General features: G+C 35.2%; 1 protein-coding gene across 1 annotated transcript in view; it reads left to right on the top strand.

Moving 5' to 3' along the window:
* Nucleotides 1–12,026, top strand: part of CDC73 (cell division cycle 73) — a 91,761-nt gene extending 79,735 nt beyond the window's left edge. Inside the window, exons 15-17 of the mRNA XM_059041488.2 lie at nt 2,437–2,537; nt 7,603–7,744; nt 8,667–12,026. Coding sequence (XP_058897471.1) covers nt 2,437–2,537; nt 7,603–7,744; nt 8,667–8,703 — 280 coding nt within the window. The 3' untranslated portion in view covers nt 8,704–12,026. The remainder of the gene's footprint in view (nt 1–2,436; nt 2,538–7,602; nt 7,745–8,666) is intronic.
* Nucleotides 12,027–13,630: the final 1,604 nt, after the last annotated feature.

Genomic DNA, 13,630 nt, shown 5'->3' with positions numbered 1-13,630 from the left:
TTTCCACTTGTCCATTTATTCTGGATCAGCTTTTAGAACAAAATTTTCAAATAGACTAATGTTGCTTTAGAGGGCCTATGTTTTAGATTTTTGATTTGGAGAATTCAAATTTTTTGGTAAGAAATGATAAGTGAAAGCATTGTTACTTTTATTGTAAGGAAATAATGTAACAAAAATAGTCACATCACCCTGGTTCAGCTCTTTTATTGCATTAAAATGTCCTTTAATAAAATATTAAGCTATTGGTTTGGCCAAAAAGTTCGTTCGGGCTTTTCTGTAAGATGTTACGGAAAACCCAAATGAACTTTTTGGCCAACCCAATATTTGTAATATAAAGTACGTATAAATTCAGATACATGAATTACCTTGAATTATTTAATTAATCTAAGCCAGAGTAAAAATACAAAGTCTTAATGTGCATCTCTCTGATAATAGTGTAACACATTGATGTATTAGCTGAAATTTACATTTGAGGTACTCGTTAGTCTTCAGATGTTAGGAAGTCAAGCCATTGAGAATATTAGTGTGTTAAAAATTTACTAAAGAATCAAGGGTTCTTGTATTAGAATTCTCCTTTAGTACCTAACAGAAATACCTTGAGTTATATATGAAGTGTAAGATGAGAATTTCAAATATCAAGTTTAAAACTTAGGGGAAGTAGAAGGTTACATCATTTATATGTTTGCAGTTATTTACAGAAAACAATAATACACACAGTGTATACAAGTGCCATCACTGTGCTTAATGTTATACTGCTTTGTGTGTGTTAGCTTGGTGCTAGCCATTGGTCTCCTAACCTAGGGATAATATTTTCCTTACCTGTCTTCTATTCTCTGTTAATTGTCCTTTCAGGAGTTCACTGGGAATAGTATTTTTATTATCCTGCTCCCCTGCTAACCGAGACACACTAGGATCTAGGGGACCTCTGTCTAGCAAATCCTCTTTACTTTGGCAGGTACCTTGGACCTTCAACTATTGTATGGTGCAAGTTACATCATAAAATTAAGAGGCCATTTAATACTGTGCTCCATTACCAAAGATGGTTTAGGCAGTATGGAGCATATATCCCATGAAGGAGGGAATTTTTAATTTAAGATTTAACTTTAGCCTTAGAGATTTTGAGCAGGTTAAGAATTTTAGGCTGTGGTTTTTCGTAGTAACTTGGATCACTGCTGTAAGTCTTCAACTTGAATAGAAGGTAACTTTGGCTTAGTGTTCTGTTGGGTGTACAGAGTCTCCATCTAATGCAGTGATCATCAAAGTGTGATCTGTGGACCTCTGAGCATTCCCAGGACCCTTTCAGGGAGTTGTAAGGTCAACACTGTTTCCATTGGAACACTGAGTTGGCTATTCATGTGGTTTCTTCACCCCCGTACAGGACAGTAGCACAACCAGTGCACGAGATCAATCATTGCTTGCCTTCCCTCTCTCCCACTCTGCTCTCTTCTCTGCACTCCTCCCCTCCCTCCTCCTCTCTTCTGGCAAGTGGACTGTTCTCTAGTATGCTTGTGCATTTCTGTAAAACAGGGGTAATAATAGTTTACCTCACAGGGTTGTTTTGAAGGTTAAATGTGTTAACATAAGTAAACTGCTTAGACTAGCACTGGCACATAGTAAATGCTCGTAGTAAATCTAATGAGTGTTAGTTATTATTGTTGATGTTATGATTTTGTTCCCACCTCTTTAGTTGTAGGCTTAAACTGTTTACAGCTTTTGCACTTATTATAACTTCTCAGTTTAATCAAATTTTCTGGAAGCTAATGAAATATTGAGGGCCTAGAAAAAGATTTGTGCTTTTTAGGAAAATGAAGTTGAATGGCTGGGAAAAACAAGTTGCTTTAGAAAAAACTTAGAGAATTTAGGGTGAGTGAAACAGTTGTAAAACAATTGAAAAAGTTTAAAAGTTTAGGTGATTTCTGTACTCAGATTATTTTCCAGATAATCAGAAGAACTCAAAATAAGGCCTTTGAGCTTTATAAAATGGTTAGCAAATTATTATTAATTTATAACATTTTTAATTAAAGTGAAATATTTAAGATACATTTGAGTTTTAAATGATTTTCTTTTAAAACTAACTTTTTCAGTTAACAGATATACTACTGTTCCCTGTTGCATAAGCAAAATGGGCCCTTTAATTAACAGAAGGGGCAGAGATAAAAGGCTAAAAGGATCACGTATAGGACTGTGCATGTAATTATGTTTAAATGACTTAGGTGTAAAAAACAACGCATGGGAAATGTAGCAATCATTATGTACTCTAATGGTAACATTATAATGAAAAGTTATGGTAATGCAGTACTGTGTTTGCCTCACAGAAGTATTGACAGGAGACTATTGCAGGAATAATGATGACGCTTTTTCCATAAGGATTATAGTAACCAAGAATATCTGAGATACTCAGCCTCCACTCTTCCCTTCCCTCTTTTCTATTTATAGGGACCGGGTTGTAGCAGTTTTTGTGCAAGGTCCTGCGTGGCAGTTCAAAGGTTGGCCGTGGCTTTTGCCTGATGGATCACCAGTCGACATATTTGCTAAAAGTAAGAGTCTCTTTATTTTTAGTGCTTATCTAATATAGAAATGCTTTTGCTTGCTTTCCTTCCTTCCTTCCTTTCTTCCTTCCTTCCTCCCCTCCCCTCCCCTCCCCTCCATTCCGGCACGGCTCTGCACATGAGATACGTATACCAAAGGATTCCTGTTAAGTACGTATTTTAATTTTTAAGCACCTGTGAAATATTTTAAAGCCTTTTTGGAACATTAATATTTTCTGTGTACTTATATCTAAAAGTGAATTATTGCCTATCCCTCAACATTAATAAATCATTAATATTGTTGCGTGTCCCTACACTTTTATTCACTTTGTTAGCCAGTTTTTAAGTGGGTTGACTTTTGCCTGCTACTCCCACTATCTGGAGTGGTTGCTGCACGACTGGCCTTTTTCTATTCATTTCGGTCCCAGCCAAGTAAGTACTCTGTCCTTTAGGGAGCCCTTCTCTGACCACCCTGGAAGTAGCCGTTAACTTCCTCCCAGTTTCTGCAGTGGTAACACTCACTGTTGCCTGACAGTATCTTATTTTCATATCTGTATTGTAAGTCTTCCCTGGCTAGAATGCCAGTTCCAGGATGGGAGCAGCCTTATCTGCCTCGTGCACGCTTGTGTCATCAGCACAGAAGAGAGCGTGGCGTTGGGCAGCATTCAGTAGATACCTGTGAAATGGATAGTTTGCGTGGGTCTTGTGTCTTTTATTGGCCATATTTTGGTATGTATTGATCTACCAAAAGTAGATGAATTTAAGCTTGTCTTTTTATTGGTAGGGATATTCTAGTTATCATTTAATTTGAGTACCCATTTAAGTTAGTAACATTTAGTAAAATTACTTTTTAAAAAGCATCCTCATGAAACAGGTATGTTTGTTAGAAATAACAACTTTAGTTATTATGAATGTAGAGTATGCTACTGTGAAACCCAGCTTCTTTTTTTTTTTTTTTAAAGCAATTTTACTTTTTGTTAGTAGTACCACCATTCTTCCAGGCGGGAAACTGCCCAAGCTTGAAAGCTTTTAATGGCTTATTCTCCTGCCTTCATTCAGTTTTAAAAATGAATTCTAATATGATGGTAGCTTTTTATGTTATTTCAGAAACCTGAGTAATGCACAGGTTTGATAAATAGAAGTCAAAGATGCAGAGAGAATGGGAGGTGTTTTTTTTTTTTTTGTGATATGTGGGCCTCTCACTGTTGTGGCCTCTCCCGTTGCGGAGCACAGGCTCTGGATGCGCAGGCTCAGCAGCCATGGCTCACGGGCCCAGCCGCTCCGCGGCATGTGGGATCCTCCCAGACCAGGGCACGAACCCGTGTCCCCTGCATCGGCAGGCGGACTCTCAACCACTGCGCCACCAGGGAAGCCCAAGAATGGGAGTTTTAATGAAAGCACAATGTCAGTGAACACTAATTTTGTTGTGTTTTACCTGCTTGCTTCCCTTGTTGAATAGTACTGTAATAAAAAATGATTAGAATGTCTTCAAGATATAAATGCTCTCTAAAGTCATTGTTTTGTTCAGATTGTTAGTCTTCAGAAATTTAGATAGAAACTTAGAGATTTTTTAAGTTAACAATAATAATTTTCTTACAAGAAGTATTCTTTCTCTTCAACATTCCTTCCTTACTTATCAGCATTTGCAATGAAAGTACTCTTGCCCCTTCCTTCTTAAAAGGAAACAAAACCCTTTCCTCTTACCTCACCTTTTCTTCTAGCTCGCTCTCCTTTTCTTTTACAGCCAAGCCTTTGAAAGAATTGTCTCTACTCACGCGCTTTCTGTTTGATTCTCAGGCTGCTATAGTTGTGCTCTCTTGCTTGCCCGCTAAACTGTTCCCGCCAGACTCACCGGTGACCCAAATATTGGATAATTTTTTTTTTTTTCCCGGTACGCGGGCCTCTCACTGCTGTGGCCTCTCCCGTCGCGGAGCACAGGCTCCGGACGCGCAGGCTCAGCGGCCACGGCTCACGGGCCCAGCCGCTCCGCGGCACGTGGGATCTTCCCGGACCGGGGCACGAACCCGTGTCCCCCGCATCGGCAGGCGGATTCTTAACCACCATGCCACCAGGGAAGTCCCCAAAATATTATTTCTTATGCTTGAAATGGTTACGTGCATTTGTTGATCAGAATTTTTAAATGATGATTTCTTCAAATTTTTTAGTTATCGTTGTGAAAACTTTTTCATTTAATAGTCTTCTGTATTATGTTGTCCCTTTGTCATTTGACATGCCATCATTTATCTACCGAAATACTATTTAAGAGCACCTTTCTATTTCTTTTCTTTCTTTGTTCCTGCAAAAAAGCATTGACAACATTCATGCAGTTTGCAAAAAGTGAACAATTCTGAATTGTGTGAAGTATTTCGCTTCATTGTTTCCCCTGGCTTCTTATAAAAAGAACTTTGTTTCCTCTATTTTTGCTGAGGCTTAAAAATTATGTCTTTTATGAGTAAGAAACACTGGACTTAACTGGAATTCCTCCGGGGAATTCCCTAAACTGGCAGCTGAGTTCTTGCTGCGGTTGGTTACACCTGCACTGCCCAAAACAGAAGCCACCAGCCACATTTGGCTGGTCCAAATTGAAATGTTCTGTCAGTGTAAAATATACACCAGATTTCAGAGACTTACACAGGACAAAAATAAAATAGCTCATCAATAATTTTATATTGATTACATGGCAAAATACATTTTAGATAAAGTAGCTTAAATAAAACCTTAAAATTTAAAAAAAGATGTTTTATGGTGTCTTGGTGTAAGTTTGCTTGCCACCATTGCTTCATGCTAATAACATACTTTGTATGATGAGAGAAACCTTATAGTTTCCTCATTTGTGACTTAACCTTTTTGGACTCTGATATTCAGTTTTAGTTTAAAAAGTTGTGTATTCTATTGGAAAAATAAATACTGTGTAAACTAAATCTATTGAAATTAGTAAAGGGGATTATAGGCCTTTATATAAGGCTTAATTAATTAATTAATTAATTAATTTTGGCTGCACTGGGTCTTCATTGCAGTGCACAGGCTTCCCATTGAGGTGGCTTATCTGTTGCGGAGCACGGGCTCTAGGTGCGCAGGCTTCAGTAGTTGTGAGTCGTAGGCTCTAGAGCGCAGGCTCAGTAGTTGTGGCACACAGGCTTAGTTGCTCCGCAGCACGTGGGATCTTTCCTCACCAGGGCTTGAACCTGTGTCCCCTGCATTGGCAGGTGGATTCTTAACCACTGTGCCACCAAGGAAGCCCTATATAAGGCTTTAGATAAGTCATTTTAAAACTTATAACTCATGTATTTTTAAGAATGATTTTTAAAGCAAATCATACTGAGAACATTAGAAAAGAGAAACATGTAGTAAGCACAGTAGAGAGTATTCAAATATTGACTTCACTTAATTTAAAAGTTTAAAGAAACTTAAAAAATATTTTTTACACATATAAATAATAATTATTTTGAAAGTGAGTTTTCTGAATCCATAATGGTTAGTCCCTTTAATGAATAGGTTTAAATTGATTAATTTGAATTAAATTCAAAATAAATAATGTGCTCAATGAGGAGACCTTTATTTATGAAAGCAAATAATTTAGAAGTAATGTTTATGTGTTTTGGGGGGGCACAAATGGTTTATTTTGTTATTTGCATCAAGGAATTAGACCTTGATTAGTTAACCAGTACGTCTGCAAGCAGTATGGAACAAGCAAGCTATAAATTAGCTACTTAACAAAATTAACAGTCAATCATGTTCTCTTTAGAAACTCCTAATAGTAGATGATAATGGTGATAGTAATGATCATATCTTATATGTTAGAAAAAAAGTAAAAAATGGAAAGAAAAGATAAACATCTTCCATGTGCACAAGTAAAACTGAGACTCCACTGCTGATAAACTGATTGCAAAAATACAATAATAAACTGGTGAGGATGGTCCAGCGGGATGACCAAGGAAGAAGATTCAGAGTCAGTGTTTATGGTCACTGTTAGCGTTTGGCAGCGGACACTGGTTGGGAAGTCTAGTCCTAGAGTCTTTGATCTCCTCAGCAACCGGAGATGGCGTTTCAAAACGAAAATCAGGTAATTCACCTCCTTGCTCCAATCTAGTGGTTTACTATCACATTTGGAATAAAATTCAGATTTCTTATCATAACCGAATAGGTTCTGCATATAGGACATTGCCTACAAAAGTTGTTCTTGTTTGTAGGGCATTCCACGCTTCCTTCTGTCCAAGGGCCTTTGTATCAGCTCTTCCCTCTGCCTGAAATCCTCCTCTTCTAGATCTTTGCTGGACTCTCTTTTTATATCATGTAAATATCTACTTCCAGGTAACCTTCTCCAGAGACCTTCCAGTTGTTTCTTCCTCCTTTTTCATTTCTCACCAAGTTCCATTAGTTCTCACTTGCCAATTATTTCTTGAATCTTTCTTGATTCTTTCTTGTCATATGTGTATCTTCTCCCCAGTAGAGCAAATCTCTTTCTCCTCTAGATATGGCCTACAAGGCCGGCATTGCTCTGAACCTCTGTGGTCTTAGCTTTTATTCATTCCCTATGTTATTTTTTTTTTCCCCTGCCTTACTTTGCATGATGCAATTTTGTTAAATTTCTTTAGTTCCTAGACTAAACCTTCTTCTCTTTGAGCGTGTTCTTTTTGTTAACTGGATCACTTTTCTGTGTTTCGCCTAATTCTTACTCCATGATGTGGGTAAGGTACTATTCTCTTGTGTTTCTGTGATATTCTACTACCTTTATCATACTGTACGTGAGTAGTCTTTTTCTTATTCTTATCCTTCACTGGATCATATGCATTTTATTTTACCTCATTTTTTATTTGAATCCCCAGTGGCTGGCATGTATAAGCCTCAGTAAATTTTTGTTGAATTGAATGTTTTGGGAGATACTACAGTGCTCAGCCTCTGCTTCAAAGGTCACTTTGGTTATAATACAGGTTTGGTTGGTGGAAGAAAGGTTGACTTTTTCTTTAAGTTGTTTTGATGAATGTCTGTGTTTGGGTATTTTTATTCTTTTATAAAATATTTTTATAATTTTGGTTGTAGTTTGACTCAAGAGTATTATTTCTCCTCCCTGTAGTTAAAGCCTTCCATCTCAAATATGATGAAGTTCGTCTGGATCCAAACGTTCAGAAATGGGATGTAACAGTATTAGAGCTCAGCTATCACAAGCGCCATCTGGATAGACCAGTTTTCTTACGGTTCTGGGAAACCCTGGATAGGTAATCCGGATCCTACAATGCACTTACCTTCTGCCTTATTCTAGTAATTTTCCTGCCTCCTTATTGGATTTTAAGTTCCTTAAAGTTGTGAACCATATCCCCCAAAGCCCCTTTAAAACATTGCCAAACTTGTTGTTGCTCTAAAATAGATAATTAACCAATATCTTTGTTATACTGACTTGAACAAAGGGAGAAAGGGCTTATAGCTTGGTAGAAAGAGCACTAAATCTGAGTTAGAAAGACCTAGATTTTAGTCTTGATTTTGTGTTTTGGCTCTAATGAACTGTGTGACTTTTCTGAACCTTGTTTTCTGTCTGTCCAGGGAACTTGGACTAAGTAAGTGATCCCTTTGTTTTTTGCCAGCACCAAAAGGTCTCTGACTCTGGACTTGAGTTATGGGTAGCTGGCTGCTCATGAAAGGAGTTCAGTTTTTGAATAGATCTTAATTACTAGTATAAATTGAGTTCTTGAAGACCTTTCCAATAATACCAGTTTTATAATTGGAAATTTAACAGCAGCATGTGATCACAATACCACTGACTGAATCTGTGGTTCTCATTTCAGGTGCTCTGTAAAATCTGTAACTTTCTTGGTCTCTCACCAAATATTATGGTTTCCTCAAAGTCATAGGTGATTGAGTTAACCCAGTGGTTATAATTGATAATATGTTAAAGAGAATCATTTATTATTCTAGCCAGAAGCTCTTAGATTATAGAAATTAATAAGAGGAATGTTTTTTCTGGCTTACTTCAGAAATCCTTATATTCCCAAAGGTTACAGTATCCGTTTTTTAGAAAGCAAAACATCCTGTTCCAGTGTTGATTTTAAGTTTTAAAAAGTGTCAACTTATTTTTACATGTTATATTCTAAAAATTCTAGAATTCTTATAATCATTATAACCTATTATAATATTATTTTTCAGGTACATGGTAAAGCACAAATCCCACTTGAGATTCTGAATTACTTGTTTTCCCACTTTTCTGGAAATCTGGATTAAGAAGCATGGATACACCGTGATCTAGAGACTGGGACTCAAGCTTTATGAATTTATCAAGAACTTAACAAATGAAGAAGGTCACAGATCGATCTTTTATAAAATCTTATTTGATGATTTATGCTTCAAAGGGATGATGCCTGTCATATAAGCAAACTTTTGGGCTTACAACTATTTTTTTAATATTAGCCTTCTAGTCTGTAATGGAAATTGTATATTTTGATAGAATTTTTTTCTCCATTGGTTAAAGTAGCATTACTTAAAATTTGTTTCTTTAGAAAATAAATACAGGTTACAAAAGTGTGTATATGTAGAGGTTATAAGGCTCTCTAAGCCATGTTGCTTCTGATTTTTCATTGCTCTATAATTCCTTTTATTGAAAATACTGTGTTATGAATGGTATTAATTTTAGTCTCTGGAACTTCCAAAACCAAGCAAAGGGATGTGACTATTTTGAATGAATCAAAATGTCAGCCTGTATGTGTACTATATCTGTACTTTCTCTTTATTTAAAAAGGAATAATGAAAAATCAAGAACAATTCATCACCTTTGGTTGAACTGTTCGGCTTTTCAAGACTTCTTTACTTACAATGAATACATTTAATGAATGTACATTCTTCTCACTGACTTTGGTAATTTTAAAACTTAGAATGATATATTTCTATCTGTGATATCTTTCCACTTGAAAAATCTCAAAACACAGATTAAAAACCTAATAGGCTATAGTACTTTTTATTTTGGGAGCCAGAGTATGATTTGGGGGAAAGAAATGTATTAGTCCTACTGCAGTGTAACTCTGTCTTTTCTCATAAGTCCATCTTTGATTCTTTGTATGGTATAGGATTTTGAGTCTTCTGTTTCTAGGCATGTTCTTATCTTCCATTATCTTTAAATATTGATAAACTCTCCCAGACACCAAAGAACATATTTGCTTAATTAAGTGTCTGAACAGAAACAAGTTAAAAACACTGGTATTTTTATGTGCGTATTCAATATCGTATAAAATATAAAACCTATATTTTAACTTAGTAAAATATTTTACTACTTCTGTACTTTAGACAGAGTGTTGCATCCAAGGTACAATGAATGAGCATTTTTCTTGAGTCTTGATCCATCTTTTATTACTTAAAAGCAGCTTGGAACCTTTACTCCCCTAAAGAATTTTTGCCATTAGAATTGTTGCTGATCATTCATCTTATGTCATTTCCCACCCCAGGAATCTCTCGTAGGTTAACATATTTTATGTATACATTTAGCTCCTTCTTATGTTAAGCTGACATTACCTAGCCTCATTTTGAAATTTAATGCTATCGTAAAAATGAGAAGCACTTAATATTTATTTTTTAAGTAACCAAAAAAGTCCATGCCAATAATGAACAGAAAAAGTATTTATTCATGTGGAATTCACTAGGTTCTTGAGGAAGAAAGCAGTCAGCATTTTAAATTATTAGATTTTAGGATATTTATAAGGTTTGAACTGACTCTGCCCCCCACCCCTTTCTTCCTTCTCTGCATCCTCTCTTCTTGAAAAGAAAACTTAAATTTGTTGACATTAGAATTTCTCAGCATATAAATCTTGTTTTCAAAATAAATTGTGTTGTATAAACTTTCTCCGTGATGAAATAGTCAAGGACTAGAATCTGTAATATTTTCATGTAAGGTTACTTGTTAAGACCACTACAAGTGGACATGAACTACCTTTCTATAAAGATTTTTAGTATTTATACTTATGTATGAAATTTATAGAGTGTGGTTAAAATTGGGAACATCTACTTTAAACAGGGTTTATTTTTCTATCTTGAATTTGCCTTACGTGTATTCAGAGGCTCTGGAAATAACATTAGGAAAAGTACAAATATGCTGTTTCATGTATTTGAAAATCAAACCCTTAGTATGTACTTTTTGTCTTTTTCTTTTCCTTTTTTTTTTTTACCTTCATTCCCTTATTTAGGTCCATGTAATTCATTTTACAGCCATTAATTCTAAGGAAAAAAGCTTCCAGCCCATCACTCTTCATCCTCTCATGGCTCCAGGTCCTGTAGCGGCACCTGTCACAGTGCCTTGCACACAGTAGGCATTCAGTACATATTTATGTGCACGAATGAGTGATGGATTCTCAGTGTAACTGATTTATTACAAAAAAGTACTTTGACTCTACTTGGTCTTGGAGTTTAAAAATACAGAATTGTAATTCCCTGTAGGAAATGAAGAGTCCTATGCAGATATTTTAGTGGAAAGGAAGTATGCATTAGTAAGTTTGACTTACCCATAAGTAACTGGAGACACCCTTGTCTTGTCCCACCAGTAAAAGAAAGCGCCTTTTCTTCATTCATAGGACACCTTTTCTGAGTCAGGCAACAGTAAGAAGCTTGTGGGTTTTAGTCAGCAGCTCTCAACCGTGACTGTACGTTAGAATCATTTGGGGGCCTTTAAAAAATTCCGTTGCCTGAATCCTGTTTCTGATTTAATTTGTATGGGATGAGACCTGTTCATCAGTATTTTTAAAAAGTTGTTCTTCAGGTATTTTATGTTCAGAAAGGATCGAAAATCACTGGCTCAATTTGTTACGAAAACAATGCCAGTATTAAATGTTGTGTCGTCTCCTCCTTTTTTTGTTTTTGTTTTTTTTTTCTTTTGTGGCCACCTTTTGCACTAGACCATCCCCATTATTGGTGGTATTGGCCTATAGTTCCACAAGACAAATTCAAGTCTTATTTATTTAATATACGAATATTTTGCTGTTTAATATTTAAACAATGTTTAATATATTTCCTTATAAACTAGTGTTATAGTTTATGGTTTGTTTCCCATGTGTCCATATCCTTTTCTAACTTTTTTTTTAACAGCATCGTGACAACAGTCCATAAAGAAATAACTAATTCATAATGAGGAAAATTTCATAATTAATTTTTAAGGTAGAAGGAAATAAAGTATTAATTTCTTATCTGCCATGCAGAATTAGACAAATAGAATTTGCTTATGAAAGGAAAGAGGCATACTTTTTAATTGGTCTACACAGAAAAGTAAAAGTAAATTATTCATTTAAATAAGATTCATTATCTAATAAACATGAAGGAAATATTTTTCCTAAATAAAAAATTTTGTGACTCCTAATAAAATTAAAGTGATGACATTGTTCTTTTTTGGAGGGTGGGGAGGGGGTATTTAGTTGCCATATTTCTTACTACATAACAATTTCATTTTATTGATGTTAACAATAGGAACAGTGATGATAAGATATACATATGTGGCCAGGAATAAAGTACCACTTTGCCAGATAACTATTATATGAGTCTTAGTTGTCAAACTAATTCGTTTATAAAATTTTTTTGAGACCAACAGTTTATTTTATAGTATTACAAATGCAACCATTACAAAAGCTGGTCAAAATTAAAGGAAACATGAAAAATAAAGTTAATCACATTAGCCTTAATATTACATGACTGAACTTTTATGGTTCACTTGGATTTGATATTCAACTGATTACTCTAACCATGGTATATTAACTTTAGAAATAAAAAGGGGAGAAATGACTGAATTTGACATAAGAATTGCATTAGAAATTTTGAAATGCCATGTCCTATATGTTCTGGCCAACTCATTGCCACATTTGGATATATATTGACCCCAGCATGGTTTCTATATTAATATGTTGGAATAATAGCTAAGGAAAAATTTAAAATGTATAATAGATGTATAAAGAATTATATTTAGTAAATGCATAATAGGTAATAACACTTTCAGGTTATTGATCTGTTTTTTATGTATTATTTTAGGTAGTGTTTATACGAGTATCTTGGGAGTTATAAATACGTGCCATTTAAATGAGTAAAGCTAATGAAATAAAACCAGTTTTATTGCCAAAAATAAAAAAGCGGGGTGATACTATGTCAAATTTAAGTAAATGACCTATCTCTCTGAGAATTTTGTTTGCCATTGAATGCCATTTCTATCCACTTTAAATTTACTAAAAGCTACTTAACCTCCAAGTTTGATTAAAGTGCTTTAATATGTAATGTGGTTCATGTACATGGTGTAGGCACTATTTTCTAGCCACCAATTTTATTACTTCTCAAGCAAAGTGGTTCTTGAGTAGAGTTTAAATTTGGGTGGTGTAACCTGATAAAGTGTTGTACTCATTCTGATTTAATATCAGTGGATTTTTAAGTCTCTGGTTTAATTGTGAATAAAACATTTTATGGTACTTTAATACTACCCCACCCCCCGCCCCCGTGCCCCACCAGAAAAATCACATTCAGCCAAGAAGACAGAGATTGTACTGTGCGGTAGGATGTGGAGGATGAAAGTCTTTACATAAAATAATTCATTAGATTTTTCAGGCATAGTATTCCTCTGTTTCAGAAATAAATACAGTATATAAGTTTTCACTTTGAAAACTACTGAGTTAAGTACATTTATAGTCATCTTTTCTGTTAATGAGTTAAATAACATAGAGACTCGTTCTTCGTAAAGGTAACAAGCTGTGTGCTCGGCTGAACTTAGAGCTTGGTTATGGTCACATGTCCTATATCCTTGTCATAGAATTAAGAGTGTATCCTGTTAAATTACATTATCTTTACAGTTTGAGCATCCTGATTTTAACATTTAATAGTTTCAAAACAAACTACTCCCACATAATCAAATCATTAGCAGCAGCAGCATATTGGTGGTGCCAGTAATAATGTGTGAATCTTCTGCAGCAAAATTTCTTTAATGAAGGGTTTAATGGGCCATATTTGAGCTTAATTTCCATCCAATTCATAAGTGCCCACTAAATATGTATTTTATTCTGCTCTCTGTTCCTTTGATCATCTGCTCTTGGGTGAGCTTTCACATAACTAAAATAGATACAGCCTGAGTTGTAAATGTTGAACTTTTTTAGGGCTTAAAG

The sequence above is a fragment of the Kogia breviceps genome, chromosome 1 (assembly GCF_026419965.1).
Source record: "Kogia breviceps isolate mKogBre1 chromosome 1, mKogBre1 haplotype 1, whole genome shotgun sequence".
Classification (NCBI taxonomy): Eukaryota; Metazoa; Chordata; class Mammalia; order Artiodactyla; family Physeteridae; genus Kogia; species Kogia breviceps.
Note: the sequence above shows the minus strand (reverse complement) of the source record. Positions and strands in the feature narration are given on the sequence as shown.